At 36.8% G+C, this 19,700-nt stretch overlaps 1 protein-coding gene across 2 annotated transcripts in view; it reads right to left on the bottom strand.

Annotated features, from left to right (window-relative positions):
• Positions 1 to 102: 102 nt before the first annotated feature.
• Positions 103 to 19,700, bottom strand: part of LOC306850825 (putative E3 ubiquitin-protein ligase RNF144A-A) — a 42,757-nt gene continuing 23,159 nt past the window's right edge. Inside the window, exons 5-9 of one of the 2 annotated variants that reach the window (XM_079386735.1) lie at positions 18,953 to 19,013; positions 12,194 to 12,404; positions 7,518 to 7,665; positions 7,239 to 7,328; positions 103 to 3,264 (exon numbers count right to left, since the gene is read on the bottom strand). In XM_079386735.1, the coding sequence (XP_079242861.1) occupies positions 3,133 to 3,264; positions 7,239 to 7,328; positions 7,518 to 7,665; positions 12,194 to 12,404; positions 18,953 to 19,013 (642 nt within the window). In that variant the 3' untranslated portion in view covers positions 103 to 3,132. The remainder of the gene's footprint in view (positions 3,265 to 7,238; positions 7,329 to 7,517; positions 7,666 to 12,193; positions 12,405 to 18,952; positions 19,014 to 19,700) is intronic. The other variant, XM_079386734.1, reaches the window with a different exon arrangement.

Raw genomic sequence — 19,700 nt, 5'->3', positions numbered from 1 at the left:
ATTTTTATATAAATAAACATTATTAAACCGTTAAATAATAAAAAAAAAAAACGTTTAACTATGTGTAATTTACGAAGCTAAAAAAAGAGTGAAATTATTTTACTTCGCTATATTTGGCAAACATTAATTTATTTTTCAGCACATCATAAAATTACATCATACAACATTTTTGAATCCATGTTTTTAATGATATATTTTTCAACAGTGGTCTATTAAACCGTTTCCTAGACATTTGAAACCAAATGCAGACATAACCAAAATAACAGGGGAAAAATTATGAAGATGAATACATTGTAAAATCACAGTGTTAGAGGCAAAGACAATACAAGTCAATTTGTAGTATTTTTGTAATTGTATTTCTTTTTTATCTTTAAGACTTACACATACATGCGATTTTACATAAAACTGTACAAGTTGAATTTGGTTCTGAATCACAAAGAGTAAAACATTCTTTATGACGCATCAAAAACAAACAACTGACACATAAAAAGGCCATCGAAGGAAGAGTAAGAGGCAAAACCAGTTTTAAAAGCAATGGCAAGAAGCACTGAAAAGGTCCCTAAAAATCAACAACAGGTAAAATAATAATATCTGGAATAGGCAAATGTCAAGAGTGAATGACAGACATCAATACAAACAGACCACTGTTGAGAAAAAGACAAAATAAGACATGCTTTCCAAATTCTTGCTCTAACTCCAAACTATAAGAGCTTACAGGAGTTTCATCAGGAAATATAAAAACCAGTCTGCAAGGCTGCTAAGTTTTGTGCAACAAGCAAATTCCTACAAACAGGAACGATACAGTTTTTGGCTGCTTGCAAGATCTATAGTGTACGTCAAGGAGTATTTCCCAGTTTGCATGTAAAGCCACAATTATTTCTAATTTGATGTAGGAACAAACAGCGTTTCAAACAGGAACATGACGCAACCCAAACAAAGAGAACAGAAACAGCACTTGACTGAATGAACAGGCAAAGTGCGAATTCAATAACCCTGAATTAAGGAAACGATTATATTGTACAACTAATAATTCATAAACACTGTATACAACGAAAAAAGAACACCAAATGGAATATTACAACAAAATATATACATACACCAAAAATGAAACACAATTAGCTTAATTTTTAAAGCCCATACAACATTAAAGATCTGCTTTGAGTATATATTTACCCACTGTCAGAAAACGTTCCCTAATCAATGTCATAAAAACCTGCTTGGCACGAATGACAATATATACATATGTGTGTGTGTATATATAAAGCATTTATATTATTCTACATGAAATGGCCAAATGTTGCTGAATAATATGAGCACAATTAGATTCAGCTGGACTGAGTAATGTGTGTGCTATTCATAACTGACAATGATGCTGTGCTTTAATTTTATCCATCATGCTGATTTTTTGCTTGTCAATTAGCAAATGTCACAAAATCAATTCTGAGATGGTATTACTGTACTGTATATCATGGCCATTTCATGTACAATGTTGTGACTACATATGCATTAAGGTATTTCTTTAAACATCACACAAGCTGAAAAGTGCCAAAATTATTCATTTAAGAAGACCTGAGGATAAACAAATAAAAAACAAAAGAAAATAAAGCCCTCAGCTACAGGAGAGAAAACCAGTGAGGTACTCAAAAGCTTTAAGGCTAAAACGGGATAATGCTACCAAAAGATGGAGATGACTAACATCAAATATTCACTAAAAATCTACTTTATGAATATTGTGAAAACATTCACCTTGTCATATCAACCTCCAATTTGGCACCGTTCCATTACACAACATTAACGCAAAATGGCAGAGGAGGGAATCTCGCATGGGATTTTAAGGAAAACTAATGAGCTACATATTATCCAGCTACACATATGGCAGGTGCTCTGATCTTCATATTTCTGAGTTACATGGCGCAACAGTTTTTGAACATACGTTTGCTATTTCAGGTGGTGCAGGCAAGATGTTGACATTCAGTATCATACCTCCATTTTAAAAATCAGTCTATGAAATGAAAGAAATCATTTAAATAGTATTTGTATTGGCTTTTCAGAAACTGACCGACTCAGTTTGGAACATAAATTGAAATATTTTGCCTTTTAATTAAAATACACTGACTTGCCCACAGCAACCATTTAGCTCAAGACAGCAGAAACCAATTTTTTTTTTATCTTCAAGTTATATGAACTTGCATAGATACAGTGCTGGACTTGTAAATATGTTAAGCCAAACAGTCTCGAAATCAGTGTATAATCCCAGCCAGAATTACAGGGACTGTTCTAAAATTAAAAAAAAAAAAAAAAATTCCAAACTATCTGACAAAAATTACAAGATGACCAGATGTCACATTTCACTGGAGAAAATAATCAAGTAAAAAAAAAAAAGAAAAAAAAAAAGACAGGTTAAAAATGTTTTATTTGGTTTCAGTATTTTGACAGTTTTCGTTTAAATGTTGGGTTTTCAGATAAGGTTAATGTGTCGTTTGAGTGACACTTTCAGTAGGTCAATATTTGGCATTGTAAAATGTAAAAAGTGCACTGAGAGAAATTTCAATGGCAAATATCATCTGCTGAAGACATAACAGCCAAAATCTGCCAAATCAAACTAGGTTTGTCAATAGTTTCAGACTGAAAGACAATAACTTGACATGAAAAAAAAAAAAAGTCCCTTATCTGTGCAAAACAAGTAATTAAGAATAGGCCGTGTGACTGAAATACTACTATGCACATAGAAACAGACATGAACACACTGAATATATGTTCTATTAGAACAGAACCCTCCAGAACAGCCACATATGCGAAACATCCATAAAATAGACAAGCGCCGGGATGGAACAGCGCTGTGCTCCTTCAGTAACATCTCTTTTGTTACTGCGGAGGGAACCCCCAGCTCTCGAATCCTCCACCTAAGCAAGCAGCAGGCTCATGAAGTCTCCGTTAGTCTCATCAGGCCTGCGGGGATGGAGCCTACTCAGCTAACTGTGACCGTAACCGCGGCGTGAGATGGCTCGCGTTGCGGCTTCAAATACGCAAGTCCCACCGGTTGATGAAGAGCTCGAAGGCGGAGGAGGAAAAGAAAAACGATTAAAGAAGATGACCGGAATTCCTCGTACAGAGACTGCTCTCGCCGGGCTGTTAGGTGGGCAAAGGGTCATCGTCGCCTTTACTGCACTTGCACTTACAGCACAGCACGAATGGCGTGGCTAGCAGCAGGAACGGAGAGGCTACCAGTAAGAGGAGGCCGAAACCAGCAAAGATTCCAACAACCTGCGGAGAAAGAGATTAAAATGTCACATACGATTGTCCTGAAAAATAAATAAAATGTAGTTTACAACACATGTACCAAGTTTTCTTGTAACTTTTGTTTTCACATTGGTTTCATATTAGTTTTGAAAAGCTTTTATACCATTAAGACAAGTTTAAATTTAATTCTATTTGGTTTAACCAGCAAGCAAAAATGTATTTAATATATTTTTCTTACACACTGAATACGTTTGAGTGGACTCTCAATCTTAATGAATATCTTCAATTATACATGTGTATGTAGTCAATTGTAATTTAATAAATGTTATCATTTATATTATAATATACAAGTATTATAATATTTTTTAGGTAATTACAGCTAATTACACCACATGACATTAACAAAATGAACTAATCTGGTCTTAAAAAGGTCATAATTTTTAAATATAACAAATCAGTGAAACATTTTTCTTCTTAAAATAATAAACAATTTAATGAAAAGTAAATATTCTATATTCTTTTAATATTTTTTTTCTTCATTATCATGACTTTTTTTTTTTTTTTTACTTTATTCCAACCAAAAATATAAATTTTAACTCAAATCTTGAATTGTATTTTAATATATTATTGGCTAAATTAATAGGTGTTTACTCTTCTCTGACACTTGAACTGACATAAAAAAACTATGAAAATGTTTCAAAAATTTAAATTAATATGAGCGTGATTTTCCTTTGAATTATTCCTCTGATATATTCAGTTACAAAGTATTTGGCTTCTAATTTTAATTTTCACAAGGTATAAGCACAGTGAAAGCAAGACAATATATAAACACATTTGTTTCCGAATCTTGCTAGCCCTTCTTCTCCCCATCATTTACTCTGCTGTCGATCAATAAACTATTAACCCTACACACCTGCAGAATAACTGATAGGTGCGTACCATAGGCTAACGCCAAAAATCCCACTTGCAAAAAAATATCAAAATGTATTCAGCAACGTTTTGTATATGTTTGTACTATGCCATCAATAAAAATGAGAAAAGGTACAAAAATAAAACAAAAATGGGCAAAAACCCCTCCAAAGAAACAATTTTTTAACGTAGCATCATCTTCCACCACATAGGGGCATCAGATCCTCACAGTTCATAACTGTTACAAAATGGAACAGAGATTGAGTTCATCTTATGCATGAACTATTTATATAGAGAGCCTGTCATCTTCATGGGCCAACAAAATTACACTTATTTCACAGACTGATTTTCTCTGGATGTAAAAAAAATTCTGAATTCTGCACAGGGAATAGGAAACAACTGACCTCTATTTCCAAGCGGAATCTTCTCAGCATTCCGAGGATCACAATTACACTCATTTATCATGGGACAAATTTCAACAATGCACACTATTTCTGTTTCTATGTAAATTGCCCTCAATTTATTTCTCTCTTTCTCAGAGCTCTCATGTGGAATGGTGGAGCGGCGTAATGGAAGAGTGTTGGCAATCCCTATGACTCAAACCCAGGGCTGGCTCAGCCCGGCAGCTCCACCTTTACTAATTCATAAAGAATCAAATTTCTGATGCCGCTGGGCTGAAGCTTTATAAAATGTAAATTCATAGGGCTGGAACAGAGCCACTGTGCTCTTATGAAGCTTAATATGACTCACTCCTCCCTGCAGAGCAACAGATGTCTTTGTGCAAAAGTACAGAAAGCTCTCCATAGTTTCAGGGACATCTCACCTTTATGAAATTGTGTTCAGCATATGAAATGATGAGTGTCTGAAGAATCTTTCTGAACTTTTTGACGGTTCAAAATGTGAATAAGGGCATCAGAATTACACCTCAAAAGTAAAATAAAACATAAGAATAAAACTAGATTTTTTTGCATTGACATTTTCATAATAATTAAGCTCATTTCCCCTTAATACGGTCATTATTATAAATGAAAAAAAGATGATGCTAATTTAATACAGGAAATAAAATAATCCTGATACAATTTTTTAAAATTCAAATCATATATATATATATATATATATATATATATATATATATATATATATATATATATATATTGTGGCGGGAGGAGCCAACGACAGACACAGTGGGCGTGGCGTCAAGCCTCGGTGAGGTTTTTATTAAACAATATTTAAAATAAAGTGTCCAAAGGGGGAAAAGTGTCCAAAATAAACAGGGATCTGGTGTCCTCGTTGTGCTGCGGGGCTCGTGAAGGAGGGCAGTGTTCAGGAGGGAAGGGTCCAGGTAAGGGGCGGAGTCCGGCGGCCGCACGCGCTCCCGTCTGGAGGTCCCGGGGCGCGGGTGACGGCGGCTTCTGTGGCGGCTTCGTCCAACTCCTTCATCCCCGGGTGCTCGACGGGATTCCACGGCCCGGCGTCCTTGCCCGACGGCCGTATCGCGGGTGCAGTGTCGGCCGGACTGCGGGTCCGGCCGCTCGCGTCTCTGACGGCGGCAGGTAGTTCCCTCTACGCTCCCTTTCCTGGACCCACGAGGACACCAGCGTGCATGCACGGGGAAGAGACCGGTCTCCCGAGGAGAGGCGCGCTCGGAGTTTAAACGGCGGCGGTGATGAGGCTCCATTCACGTCAGGTGCGCCTCATCACACGCCGCCAGCCCTGGCTGTTTCAGCGCCCCTCCTCTCTCTCACACACCCACTCCCGTCGGGAGCCTGGTGAAGGGCGGCGAATAAGGGACGGGGTGGTGATGATGGACAGGGGGGAGGCAGCCGACTCGTCACAATATATATATATATGTGTGTGTGTGTGTGTGTGTGTGTGTGTGTACTCTGTAAATTTATTATGTATATATAAGACACACACAGTATACATTTTGAAAATATTTACATGTATATATTTATATTAATGTAATTTATATTATATATAAACATAACATTTTTAAATGTATACGTGCATGTGTGTGTCTTTTATATATACTAGTGCTCTCAAACGATTAATCGCATCCAAAATAAGTTTGTGTTTACATAATATTTGTGTGTACTGTGTATATTTATTATACATATACAAATACAAACACATGCATGTATAGATTTAATATTTTTTTATATATTATATATAATATAAAATATAATAATATAAATACATACATGTAAATATTTTCAAAATATATACTGCATGTGTGTGTATTTATATATACATAAAAATAAACAGCACACACATGTAAACAAAAACTTTTATTTAGAATCCGATTAGTCATGATTAATCGTTGCCCAGCACTAATAAATAAATAAATATAAATATATATTCATTCATTCTTTTCTTTCTTCACACAAAAAATATCACATAGCATATTCTTTATGATGTTGCATCATGTTTCAAGAAAATTAGGAGCAAAGTTTTGGAGGATTGTTTCAAACATCATTTTCTGCATACTACGTTTCTCTCAATTCCTAATGAAATCGCTTCGAGGCTTCTTCCAACACTATTTGTGCTGATCTCTGAACCATAAGAAAATTTATTATTTCAAAGCTATTAAGAAATACATAAATGACAGTGGGTCTAATGAGCCTTATGTTGAAAACTCTTTGCATACTGTATGTCTTTAACTCAAGGAATAGGTTATTGTTTTCTTAGTATTCTTTTAGAAAATCAGCCTTTTTCAATGTCATATTCTTCTATTTTTATTTAGTCTGAACAAGCGAAACACAAAGGGAGGAGGGAGTAACCGAGATGGCCTTTTAAAATGTGCTTGTCTAAATTACTCATCTAAATATATGGCTGGTTATACCGCTCTTCTCCATCATTTGATGAATAATTTTAGTGAATTTGTCCCAACGTGACGGTCTTGCATTATAATCTGCTGTCAAACAGCAGGTATCACTTGCTCGAGAACAGACAGCCACTTACTTCCTGAATAAACACCGTCTGAATGGATGCCTACGACTCGGTCACGTGTAGACGCACGTGCACTCATTCTGATCTCAGTGGAGAAAAAAGGGGCAAGAAAACGTGTGCTCCTTCCCGTGAGAACCCACCTGCGTTCTGTGCCAGATCACCGAGGCTCTGGAGTGGCCTAATTTGTTCCGGCAGGGTCCTTTGTCATAATGGATCAGGAGGAAGTCATCCTGTCAAACACACAACGTTACTAGAGGCCGGTCATTATCTACGTGGGTGTTCGGAACAGCTGCGTGAAGGACGCTGTTTGCATTTACGGCCTTGACTGAAGGCTAACATGCTGCCTAAGCGGCGGACACTTGACCAATAAAAATACAGTATGATGTTAAGAGTGTTAAGATGAGATATTGAGCACTTACGTCCAGAGACTCCAGGCAGTACCAGCAGAAAGCATGCTTGCAGTTCTTACACATCATCTGGGCACAGCCCTCGTCTCTTTCTATGTAGACTTTACATTTGGGACAGCGTTTGATGGGGGCGTCGTCATCGTCAGCCTTAAAGAACGAACTAGAAAAAAAGAGATTATAGTAGAGTTAAACCATTTTCGCATTCCAGGTTGCGGGGTACAAAGGACAAAATACACTGGTACTACAATCCATTCTTTTTGACTCAGACAGGCCCTTCTCTTTTGTATGTACTAAAGAGTTGTGGGCCAGGGACAGTGTTCACTGGTAATGGAGAGGATGACCCACAGGGGCCGAGCTGACAGGTACAAGCCCATTCATTTCCAGGACAATTCCCAGTCTATTGATCTAAGAGAAGTGACACTTTGCGGCAAACCTCTCACAGACATTAAACCGCAGCAGAGTCTGACTCACTGTACTGCAACACTGCAGATCAGTAAAGCAGTTTAGCAGCTTAGTAAATTAGTATTAATCATAATAGTAGTAATGGGATTTCTAATTTGATTATAAATACACAATAGTGTTCAAAAGTTTGGGGTCAGTACTTTTTTTTTAACAAAATGAATACTTTTCTTCAGTAAGGGTGCATTAAATTAAATCAATTGTGACGATAAAGACTTTTACGATGTTAAGAAAGATTTATGTCCTTCTTCTGTATTCATAGAAGCAAAAATGAATCCAAGAATAAAAAAAAAGTATCGAAGCATTAAGTAACAAACTGTTTTCAGCATAAGAAATGTTTCTAGTGCACAGTATCTGCATATTAAAATGATTTCTGAAGGATCATGTGAGACTGAAGACTGGAGTAATGGCTGCTGAATATTATGTAGGTTAAGACCTAATTATAGCCATCAGATTTGATTCTTTTATGACAAGTGGGCTTATTAATTCTAATAAGCTAAAATATTTTTTTTTTCTACCCACACAGCCATAGCAGGGGCTTAACAATAAGGATGGCTGCTGGCATGAGGCCAGTGTGAGAGAGTTTTTGGTCAGTTGCCAATGAAAGTTTTACATTCACTAATATTGTACATCCATTTTTATGCCCTACAAACTTCAATGTTTAGTTTTCTGTAATGCATTTTACATAGTTGTTGCAAATTTTGTTGATGTGTCACCAAGATAATGCTAACTCAACAGTCTTTTGAAAAACTGCAATGTGAAATGTGAAAAATTACAAACCAATCAGTGATGTTCTGCATCATATGACGTCAGTTCCCAGCAAAAGTACTGTATAATGTCAAGCTTTTCGAAATTTTCTGTGTACAAAAATAATTTTTTGCAAAAGTAAAATAATGTTAATTTTTTTTCTAAAGAATGCTACACGTTTCATTCAAAAATGGAAAATGGCTCATATAGGCCAGCAAGAAAAAAAATAAAATAAATATTAGCATGTATTAGCATACGTTTATTATTATACGTTAAATCATGTCAAATAACCTAAAAACAAACTAACACTTGTGCATCAATAATAATAAAAAAAAGTTACTTATATTATATATAATATATAATAATAGTAATATATTATATATTATATATAAATAATATATTTGTCCATAGTGGACAAAAATGTCTATGTAAAAACAAAACGGTCATAAAAATGGGAAGCTTGGGAGCAGAGACTTAAGTGTGGTCTCATTTTAAAGAAGAACCATGGCAGATTATTGTTGAAGTAAAAAAGGTTTAAAAAGTGAAACCGAAAAAAAGTTATACAGGTTTAAGTTTATGAAAATGATTTATGAACAATTTTATATATTATTTTATGAATATTTTATATATGAAACATGTTGAACTCTAAACCTGCTAGAAAATCAAAGCCATAAATCTAAAAGTTGTGTTCCAAATTTGAGGTTGATATCTCAAAAAATGAGCTTTCAGTAAAATGTTGTTTGGGCGCAGTACCAAATTTTCCCCATGAGATGCCAGCAAAGCTCTGCTGGTGCACACAGTGCTTGGATTTGTGATTTGCAGTAGAGTTTCTCTCTCGCAATTTTTTACAAGAACACACACTCTCATTTTTTTTATGACACACATACAAACCACACTCTGACATCTATACCAACACACCTACACAATTATAGCTGCATTATTTATCCAATTGGCTCTATAATATGCAAAAGCAGAAAACAGGAATAAAGCAAGTATTTGCTTTATAGACCAAACCTGAAAAAATGGCACCATCTGGTAAAATTTAATTTTGAAGCCTTGCCAACAGAATGAAAGCCTATTAACAAAAATAGCATAATTTTACAGTTAAACGACATTGCGATTAAAAATAGCTGTTTTAATGGGTTTCAATGGGGACATTTTTGTCCAAAAGGTGCTGAGTGTAACAATTTTGTGTACCTAGTGTAAAATAGATTTATTAAAGGAAATGAGGGTGGAATATCAAAATTCCGATAAAAATACACACCTGAGCCAAAATTTATGCAGTTAGCATTAACACAGGCAAAATTATATAAAAAAACTCAACTAAAATGGACAAAAATGTCCATAAGGGTGCACAAGGGTTAATGAATTAACTATTTAACTGTTCACAGTCATTGTTCACAGAGTGGCTCAGGATACCCCTTTTTGTTCAAATATAGATATATATAATATATAATTATATCATTATATTACACTGACCAAATCAACTTTTTTAAGAGGTAGGTCAGCTCATAGCTCCTTGAGGAAACAGCCCATTTAAAGTGTAAATGGGGTCCAATTTGATTTCAAGACCGTTTATCTCCCTCTGAGATGTACTTTGGAGTTTAGGTGCAATCTCAAACATGAAATGATACAGAAATGGAGTTATAAACTTGAAAGGCTCTAGTGTGTGTTAGTGAAGCAATTCACTTCAGAGCAGGCTGAGTGTTCATTCCTGTACGACCCAAGATCAAGGATCAGAAACTCCGCTCAATGATGCTTTCGCTATTGAATGAAGTGTGCGTGTGACAGGAATGTCAAATAACACCTGTGCATGAATCTCTGGCTTACTGAGCCGAGAGCAAAGCACTCTTCAGCAACTAGAAGCAGAAGATCCATTCAGACTGAATGAGGAGTATGCTCAATAGTGCAGAAAACACAGACGGATCATGGTATTTCAATTCAAATCTCATGTCGACTTATCAACATCGAACACCATTACACAGAACATGCCTCATCGTGACAGCTGGATTCACATGAGGACCAGTGGGGAGGATGGGAGCGTTTAAATGCACATCAAAGAGACAAAACTACACCGAGGCGTAGCTGCTGATGAATGAGGAGGAGAAAGACTTAAAGGAATATTCCATGTTCAGTACAAGATAAGCTCAATCAACAACATCTGTGGCATAATGTACCCCTTATTTATAAAACAAGTGAGATATTACAACTGAAGTGAATGAGGCCCATTTTTTATATACTTATTTTAGTCACTTTATTTTAAGGTCCAATTCTCGCCTTTAACAAACTATTAATTACGACTTCTGCCTCGATAAATTCCTAATTTGCTGCTTATTAATAGTAAGGTAGTTGTTAAGTTTAGGTATTGATTAGGGATGTAGAATATGGTCATGCAGAATATGTGCTTTATAAGAACTAATAAACAGCCAATATGTTAATAAAAGGCATGCTAATAAGCAACTAGTTAATAGTGAGAATTGTTCCCTATACTATAGTGTTACCTTTTTTTTTTTAAAGCAAAAATATGAAAAGTTTAGGTTTGGTAAGATTTTTTTATTTTTTGAAAGAAGTCTCTTATGCTCACCGGGGCTGCAGAAGTACATTTGATCAGAGTGCAATATTATTACAATTTTAAATAACATTTTCATATATTTTAAAATGTAAATGATTCCTGTGAAGCTTAATTTTAAGCAGCCTCCAGTCTTCTGCATCACGATCCTTCAAAAATCATTCTAATATGCTGATTTGGTGATCAAAAAAGGTTTTTTTTTTTTTTTATTATTATTGTCAATGTTGAGAACAGTTGTGCTGCTTAATATTTTTGGTGGAAACAATGATACAGTGATTTGTTTTCTATATAGAATAGAAAGTTCAAAAGAACAGAATTTTAAACAGCTCATTTTTTATATCATTATAAATGTTTTTACTTTCACTTTAACTTTAATGCATCCTTGCTGAATTTTGAAAAATTACATTACATAAAAACCCCCAAACCTTTGAATGGCATTGTATAATTTGATAAATTCCCTTACATTAATTGTTCTCCTAAAACTTGTGATGGTGTTTAAAGTTTTTCCTGTAATTTTTTAGCAAGAAAGTTATATTATTGAATATTACACAAAAAAGCTAAAGGGATAGTTCACCCAAAGATGAAAATTCTGTCATTGAAAGTTTCAGTTGCGTTGCTGTCTATGTAGGGTCAGAAAGCTCTCAGATTTCCTTCAAAAGTATCTTAATTTGTGTTCTGAAGATGAACAAAGGTCTTACGGGTTTGGAACGACATGAGGGTGAGTAATTAATGACAGAATTTATTTTTGGGCGAACTATAAAATCATGTAAAGTTGTTATTGCTGTGACTTCAATGACGATACAAAGTACTTTAGCGTTTACAGACTGGCCACATTCACTTCTATAACCACATTCACTTCTATTAAACTCAACTTGCACCGTATCTAGAAAAAGTCTTTAACAGGCAATAGTACCTGCTCTCTCCGGGCAGAAACGCGGTGATGGGAACGTTCTCTTGGCAGTCTTGGTCCGGGTGCCAGCTGGCCTTGCAGGCGGAACAGAACTCAAGTGTGCAAACATTGCACCGCACCAACTGCGGAAGCGCCGTGTCTGACTCCTTCAGCTGGCACACAGCCTGGCACATGGAGGACGGGCACCAGGTCCGGCTCGGGTCCAGCAGCACCTCTGCAGGGGGTGAGAGATGAGAGATCAGATGCGGTTTCCACGAGTGTATATTTTCGGCTGCTTACTGCTGATGCAGGCTGACAGGTCACCATGGTTACACCCATCAGAGATGGAGGGGTGATAGAAAAGAGCAGCTATGGCCTCATATGCCCTCAGGAACAAGATACCAGAGCTGCTACCAATCATAGTAATGCATAAATTCATTAGCTATATTAGATTTCATTAAGGCAAAAAGCCACATGAGGTCTGTGCATTACATTGATTTTACCACAGTTCACGGTTGGGCACAACAGGAAGCAGAGATGCTGTTGTTCAATAAATAATTACATTTAATAATTATTAGGGCCCAAGGCACTAAGGCGCAGGGGCCTCTTGTTTTCCTAAGGATTATTATTATTTTTAATTTTTTTTTATAAATCAACTATCCGGGCACTTTTGGGGGCCTTAACGTGCTTTGAAAACCCGGGCGTGGCACAGGAGCTCTACAGCTATATAGCTCACACATACTTGCACGTATTCATATGAAACTCAGCACACATATAGAACTCATTGAGCTGAACAACTTTCGCGCTGCATGTCTTAAGCTCCGCCCAACCGGAAGTCGGCTATTTAGGGCTGTTTAAAAAGTGCATGCTCTGGAATTTGATATACTCCTCTGAGGATTTCCAAACGATTGCCACCAAACTCGGTGAACATGATCTCAAAACATTGGGGACGCTAAATTGCGAACGGATTTTGGAGATCTCGAACGGTTTGCCCGTGGTGAGGCGATGAGTTATTGCAAAAAATGAGAAACAGGAAATGCCTAATAACATCCACATACATTGTCTGATTTTCATCAAACTTTAGTGGTCTGTTCGTTGTATGATGCCAATCGGCTAGATGTGACTTATGACTGAAAGTTATAGCGCCACCAACTGGCAGCAGGAAGTGTGTCATTTTCAAAATGCTTTGAATTCAGCATATTTTTACTCGATTTGCTTCAAACTTCATCAGAATAATGTCAAAACACGGCCGATGAAAAACTGTGAAGGGAATATTGATATCTAAAATACTGTTGCCATGGCAACGTGTCAAACTTAAATTCTTTTCTGGTGATTTTGAGGGAGATACATGTTTAGAATGTCATTAAACTCAACACACACATCAGTATTAATGATAGACAGACACTAGCAAAAGCTCATAAATGGGCGTGGAGGAGACACTCTATACCACCCCCTTTTGACAAAAGTGGGGGGGTTAGTTTTAGCTACAGACACCAAACTCGGTACATATATTGTTCTCATCAAGCCGGACAACTTTCTAATTTACAGTCATTAGCTACGACCAACAGGAAGTCGGCTATTTTTATTTTAATGTCAATTTTTGGCAATTTCATGCTGCAAATGAATTCATACTCCTCCAAGCAGAAACAAGTAATTAACACCAAACTTTTTTCAACATGCCAAGATACTGAAGATGCTAAATTGCGTACGGATTTAGGATATCTTGAACGGTGTTTTAATGGCAATTTATGAAAGTTACAGTAAAAAAAAAAAAAAAGAGCACAAATTATTATTTTTTTATCTTTTAAGAGCAGCTTCCAAACACTTCATAAAAAATTACATACACAGAACAAGTCATTCTGAGGAAATGTGATTAATTTCATGGATTTACAATACACTATGGAGAGCAGAAAATTTAAAAACTATCAGACAGCTGATTTCACTCTGCTTCTGTGTGAGGGGTGGGTGACTGTAAGTAGAGTGTGGGTTGAGGAGAGAGTTTTAAATGTTCAAAAAGTTTTCACCCCCATGGCTCTGAATGCACCGTGTTTCCTTCTGGAGCATCAGTGAATGTTTGAACCTTTTTTTAATAGTTGTGTTTGAGTCCCTCTATTGTCCTCAGTGTGAAAAGGGATCTCATAATCATACAGTAACTGCTGGAAAGGGTTCAAATATGCAAAAGATGCTGTAAATAATCCTTTATAAAGCATTGTCCCAACATTAATAGTCATTAGTAAGTAGTTCATAAATACAGCTATAAATGACTTGCTCTTTATTTATAAGGCATATCTATTACAAAGGAGATTTAAAGGGTCAGTTATCTTCCTAAAATAAACAACACAGAGGGATACAAAACAGAAATATTTTTTCAAGATGCAAAAAATGAAACTGTACACTTGAATTTATTTTATTTTATGTTTTACAATGAAGTTTCAGAGGTGTTTTCGAAATTTTCTGTGTACAAAAATAATTTTTGCAAAAGTAAAATAAAATATTGTAAAGAATGCTACACGTTTCATTCAAAAATGGAAAATGGCTCATCACATAAGTCTGAAGTAATGAATTTAGGTAAAGGGGTGCAGAGCCAGTGGTGGTTCTGTTGGCAAACATTAATGCCTTGAATTTAATGCGAGCAGCTATTAGTAGCCAGTGCAAACTGATGAACAGAGGCGTGACGTGCGTTCTTTTCGGCTCATTAAAGATTAATCTTGCAGCGGCATTTTGGATTAATTGTAGAGGTTTAATAGAATTGGCTGGAAGACCTGCCATGAGAGCATTGCAATAGTCAAGTCTGGACAGAACAAGAGCCTGAACAAGGAGTTGTGTTGCATGTTCCGAGAGAAAGGGCCTGATTTTCTTAATATTGTACAATGCAAATCTGCAGGACCGGGCAGTTTTAGTTTACTAATGCCTATTAATGCTGGAACAATGCTTTATAGAAGGACGGATTGCCTATTTACTAATACTTAACTAATGATTAATAGTGTGCAGTTATTATAAAGTGTTACCATGTTGGTTAAAATGTTCATGTTAATTCACAGTGCATTAACTATTGTTAACAGATAATATTGTTAACAGATTTATAAATTTTGAATATTAACTAACATTAGTAAACACTATATAAGTATTGTTCTTGTTAATTAATATAGTTAATGTTAGTAACTGAAACTTTATTGAAAGTGTTACAGAAGTTGTATGTATTGTTGTGTGTGTGCATGTTTCACAGTCTTGATGGTTTGGATTAACCCTTTCATTGCTGAATCCCTCAAATCCAAACTGCCAGAGGGTTACTGTAATGCATGTGCTCGCTGTGCATCGTTTTCCTGATGCCTCGGGGGTGGCGGTTGCACTGAGGGCCCGTCATCGCTGCTTGCAGCTTTAATTATAATGATCATTATAAAACATTTAATAGCAGCTAGGTTTATATATTCTCTGATAAAATGTGATTGACGCTTGACTATGCAAAAGATCTGGATGTCTGGGTGTTGCTAGAGCATTTCTAGGTAGTTTTAGGGTGTTCTGGGTGGTTTCTAAGGCATTTCTAGCTGGTTTCTAGGGTGTTGAGGGGTTGCTTGGTTGTTTATATTGCCTTGGTTCTTGGTTTTTCCTATGCTTTTGCTAGACAGTTTCTAGGGTGTCCTGGGTAGTTGTCAGGACGTTGCTAAGTGGTTACTAGGTCATTTTAGGTGGTTTAAAAGGGCCTTTGTTATTGGTGTTTGCCAGGATTTTGCTAGGTGTTCCAGGTGGTTGCTAGGGTACTGCAAGTCTGTTTCTACGTTGTTCTTTTTTGGTTGCCAGGGCCTTACATATTTGTTTCTAGATTCATGTCTTCTTGCCAAGACATTGCTATATGGTTACTAGGATGTTCAGGGTGGTTTCTAGGGCCTTCCAAGATGGTTGGTGCCCCAAGTGGTCGCTAGGGCATTTCTAAGTGGTTTCTGAGGTGTTGCTAGGCAATTACTTGGATGGTTCTGAGTGTTTTTTTAGGGTGTTCTGGACAGTTGCTAAGACGTTGTTTAGTTACTAGGATGTTCAAGGTGGTTTCTAGGGCCTTGCAAGATGATTCTATGGTGTTGCTAGGAAATTCCTTGGCAGGTTCTAAGTGGTTTCTAGAGAGTTCTGGATGGTATGGCATTTCTAGAACCTTGGTTCTTGATGGTTACTAGGGTTTTGCTAGGAGGTTTGCAAGATAGGTTGTTCTTGGTGGTTGCTACAGTATGTGATGAGATTATTACTGGTTCACATCCTCAAGTCTCTATAATATTCTGGTCTCTATATATAGTTTTGAATGTTGCCAATTCAATAAAAAGTTACAGACACAACTATCCACTTCACAATAGTTTTACTGGCTCGTCTGCCTGACAAATGCATAAAAGCTCTGTTAGTGACATATGGCTAAGCTTGGTTATGTATGTAATGTGCGGTTGGGGGTAATTATGTTAGAAAGAGGGCTTTCATAAAATCCGCTGACTGACATTTTTAGCCGTCTTGTTGAGTCAGGATGGCATGCATTTTCATCCATCCCGAATGCACTGAGAGACTCTCACAAACCGAACTCTCTCATCCTCTCTATCTGACACGGCAGGCCACGCGTGACTCCACATGAACTCTTGGCTCCGTTTCTGGGAGTGTGGATATGTTATAGCCACCATTCCGCTCCAGTTCCCAGGAACACTGATTGGTTAAATGAATGCATTTTTACTCTCTCTCTACAAGTCTCTCATTTATGATGATGTTGCTGCCACGTTTCTCATGAAAACCTCAAACGCAAACTAAAGAGAGACAGAGAGGGAGGCTCACAGCATGGGAGCGTCTACTGAATATAACTACATTTATTTATTTTTCTTCCTTTTCAAGGCAATGTAATGCACTGGAGGGGGTGGACAGAGTATGTCTCAAGCAAATGTATCCTGTGGTTCAAACTACTGGAGACTATCAGAGTCCAGAGTCTGGGATCCCCTACTGATAGAAATAATGAAAAAAGCCGAGCACAAGGCACAGAGCCTCTGGTCTTTCCTGTTTAGGGGGAACACGTATGCTTTTGATCAAGCGCATCTAATTATCAGAAGTCTAATTTACTCTTTATAAGTGTTTTGATCTGGGAGATTTCTGACTTGAAGCTACATTTGTTAAAATTAAAGGCATTTGAGGTCAGACTGATTCAGATACAGAGAGGAAACTTAAAAACTCTACATTTGAACTTCACTTAAGTCTGAGCCTTTTCAAATCCCAGGTTAAATCCACTTTTAACCCTGGGTTTTACGGTTGTAATTTTGACAGAGGGTTTGTAAAGCCTTAAACTCTGGATTATAAAGCACTGCTCTGGAAATGGCACCACCAAAGGTATGAAGATGGGCCTCTCTCACTTCAGATTGGTAGCCAAGGATAATTTTTAATCCTAGATTAATGTGATCCAGGATTTTAACACTGTTCATGGTTTACCTTGGGTAGAGAATAATTCTTGGTGGCCAGAATAGGGTTGCACCAGTAGTCACCAACACATTATAAGTGCATAATATTACATTTACCTTCAACAATCCAAAATCAGTCTAGAAATTTATAAATAGAAGTTGTGTTGTAATGCTGTGAATTTCAGTTTATCCTATTGAAGTTGATTCTAACAGATTTTGCTAATGGTAAAAATGAATTTCCATTAAAATATGATACTTAATCATAAAACAACATAATAGGTATATGTAAAGGTGTATATTGACATATAAAATGTTTTATATGTAAATATTTTACATATTGTCTGTGGAAATGCTTTATGTAAATCCACTCTGCTCGTCTCGAATGTGACGATTATTTTATTGAAGTTTCCCTATGCCATGACACAAATATAAATGTGTCTTTATATATGCAAATGTATATAATAGATTTACATAATTTTAAACACTGTGTCACTATCAAAACATCCTGACCAGCCTGACATGGCAACACTGGCTCAACCAATGGCATGAGTTTGGGGCGGGGCTATTTGCTGCCCAGAAGAAGTGTTTTAGAAACCTACTTGAAAACAATCATTACACACTTAAGCCTAAATCTTTTAAAACTCAATATTCACCTTACTTTCAACATAAGAGCAGGTGTGGCCATTTTTAGCTTGAATGTGTGTTCAGCTGCTTCATATTGCAAACTGGTATTTATTAATTTTATTATTTAAATGTATTATTGTAATAATAATCACACTGGTTTGTAGCTAGATTTACTGTTTCTGCACTAGTTATTTACCTATAGTAGCTATTGAATCAGAAGTCTCGCACACGCACAGGAAATAGCTTACTTCTACATTGAAAAAAAAAGGATGGCTAGGATTTATTTTAAGATACAAAACTGAATGTCAGGACTGTGGTATGGTAGTCAGCAGCATGAGTTTGCATGGTGCTCACGTGGACAAAGCAGGTTTAAATCTGGTGTTTTCTGATTTCTTTTTCTCCCAAATGATGATCAGAGAAAAAAAAAAAAAAAAAATGAGGCAGAGTTAAATAAGGTGTCGGCAGGTGGCAGACTCTCATTGTTAGACACAGAAAGCACAGGTAAAAGCCTCCACTCTGCGACCGCATGAGGTCAGCTGGACCTACACGTGTCCAGTGTAGTCCACTCACATCCCTTTCATCCTCACACGTACACCTGTGCCAGCCTATTTGTCTGCTGTGAGTCACCCTGAGTCATCTAGGACAGCAAGCATGGAGCTCACCATCAACAAACATGCACACGTGCCTCATCTGCTGCTGTCTGATACCAATTGCCCCCCTGATGGACAGACAGCCGCTTTCCACTTACCCTTCTCAAACTGCAGTTTCCTGTACCTCTGCATTATCTCTGTAGCCACCATGCATTCAATCTGAGAGAAAGCGAGACAACAAAACCAATTATGAAACAATGTGGTCTGATGGATACGAAAGCACTTTTCGTTTTGCAGATAGCGCGTTTAGCATTTCAATTTGATGTGAGTAAACACATACCCAACATCAAATATGGCTATTCTAATCTAAATCACTGTCTCGAGATCAAACAACACGGCAGCAATATGCATAGTGAATTTTTGCAGTTGCGTTTGGTGATGCAAGTGGTGAAGAAATTACATACTTCAGTTTTAAGGATTGCCAAAAGAGGCTTTAGTTGCTCTGATGCTTTGCATCTGGGTCTGATTCATCTGGTTTAGCTGCTTTGATACTGAACGAGCCAGCCATCCTCACAATGAGCCTGCAGCACAGAGGAGGAACCCTGCCCTCCGACTGACCTCATACTTGGAAGGATTTCGGAGTGCAAGCCACCGAGGGGAGAGTCAGACTGGAGAGGTTTCAGCATCCATTTTATACTAAAAGGGTTTTAATCTCCTCTTGATGAGATACGGATTCGTTTTAGGATTTTTTTGGAAAGTAATGTATTTGGCAGTTTTTTAGAAGCTGTGACTTGCAGGGTTTGTCGAAAAAAACTGCATTAGCAGATTAGCAAAACTGTAGATTGATATTACTACATAATACAAAGTTCAACAGATCATGTTTTTCATGAATTTTTATGATTTATA

This window comes from Barbus barbus, assembly GCF_936440315.1.
Source record: "Barbus barbus genome assembly, chromosome: 30".
NCBI lineage: Eukaryota > Metazoa > Chordata > Actinopteri > Cypriniformes > Cyprinidae > Barbus > Barbus barbus.
The sequence above is the reverse complement of the archived record's forward strand: the minus strand, read 5'-3'. Positions and strand labels throughout refer to the sequence as shown.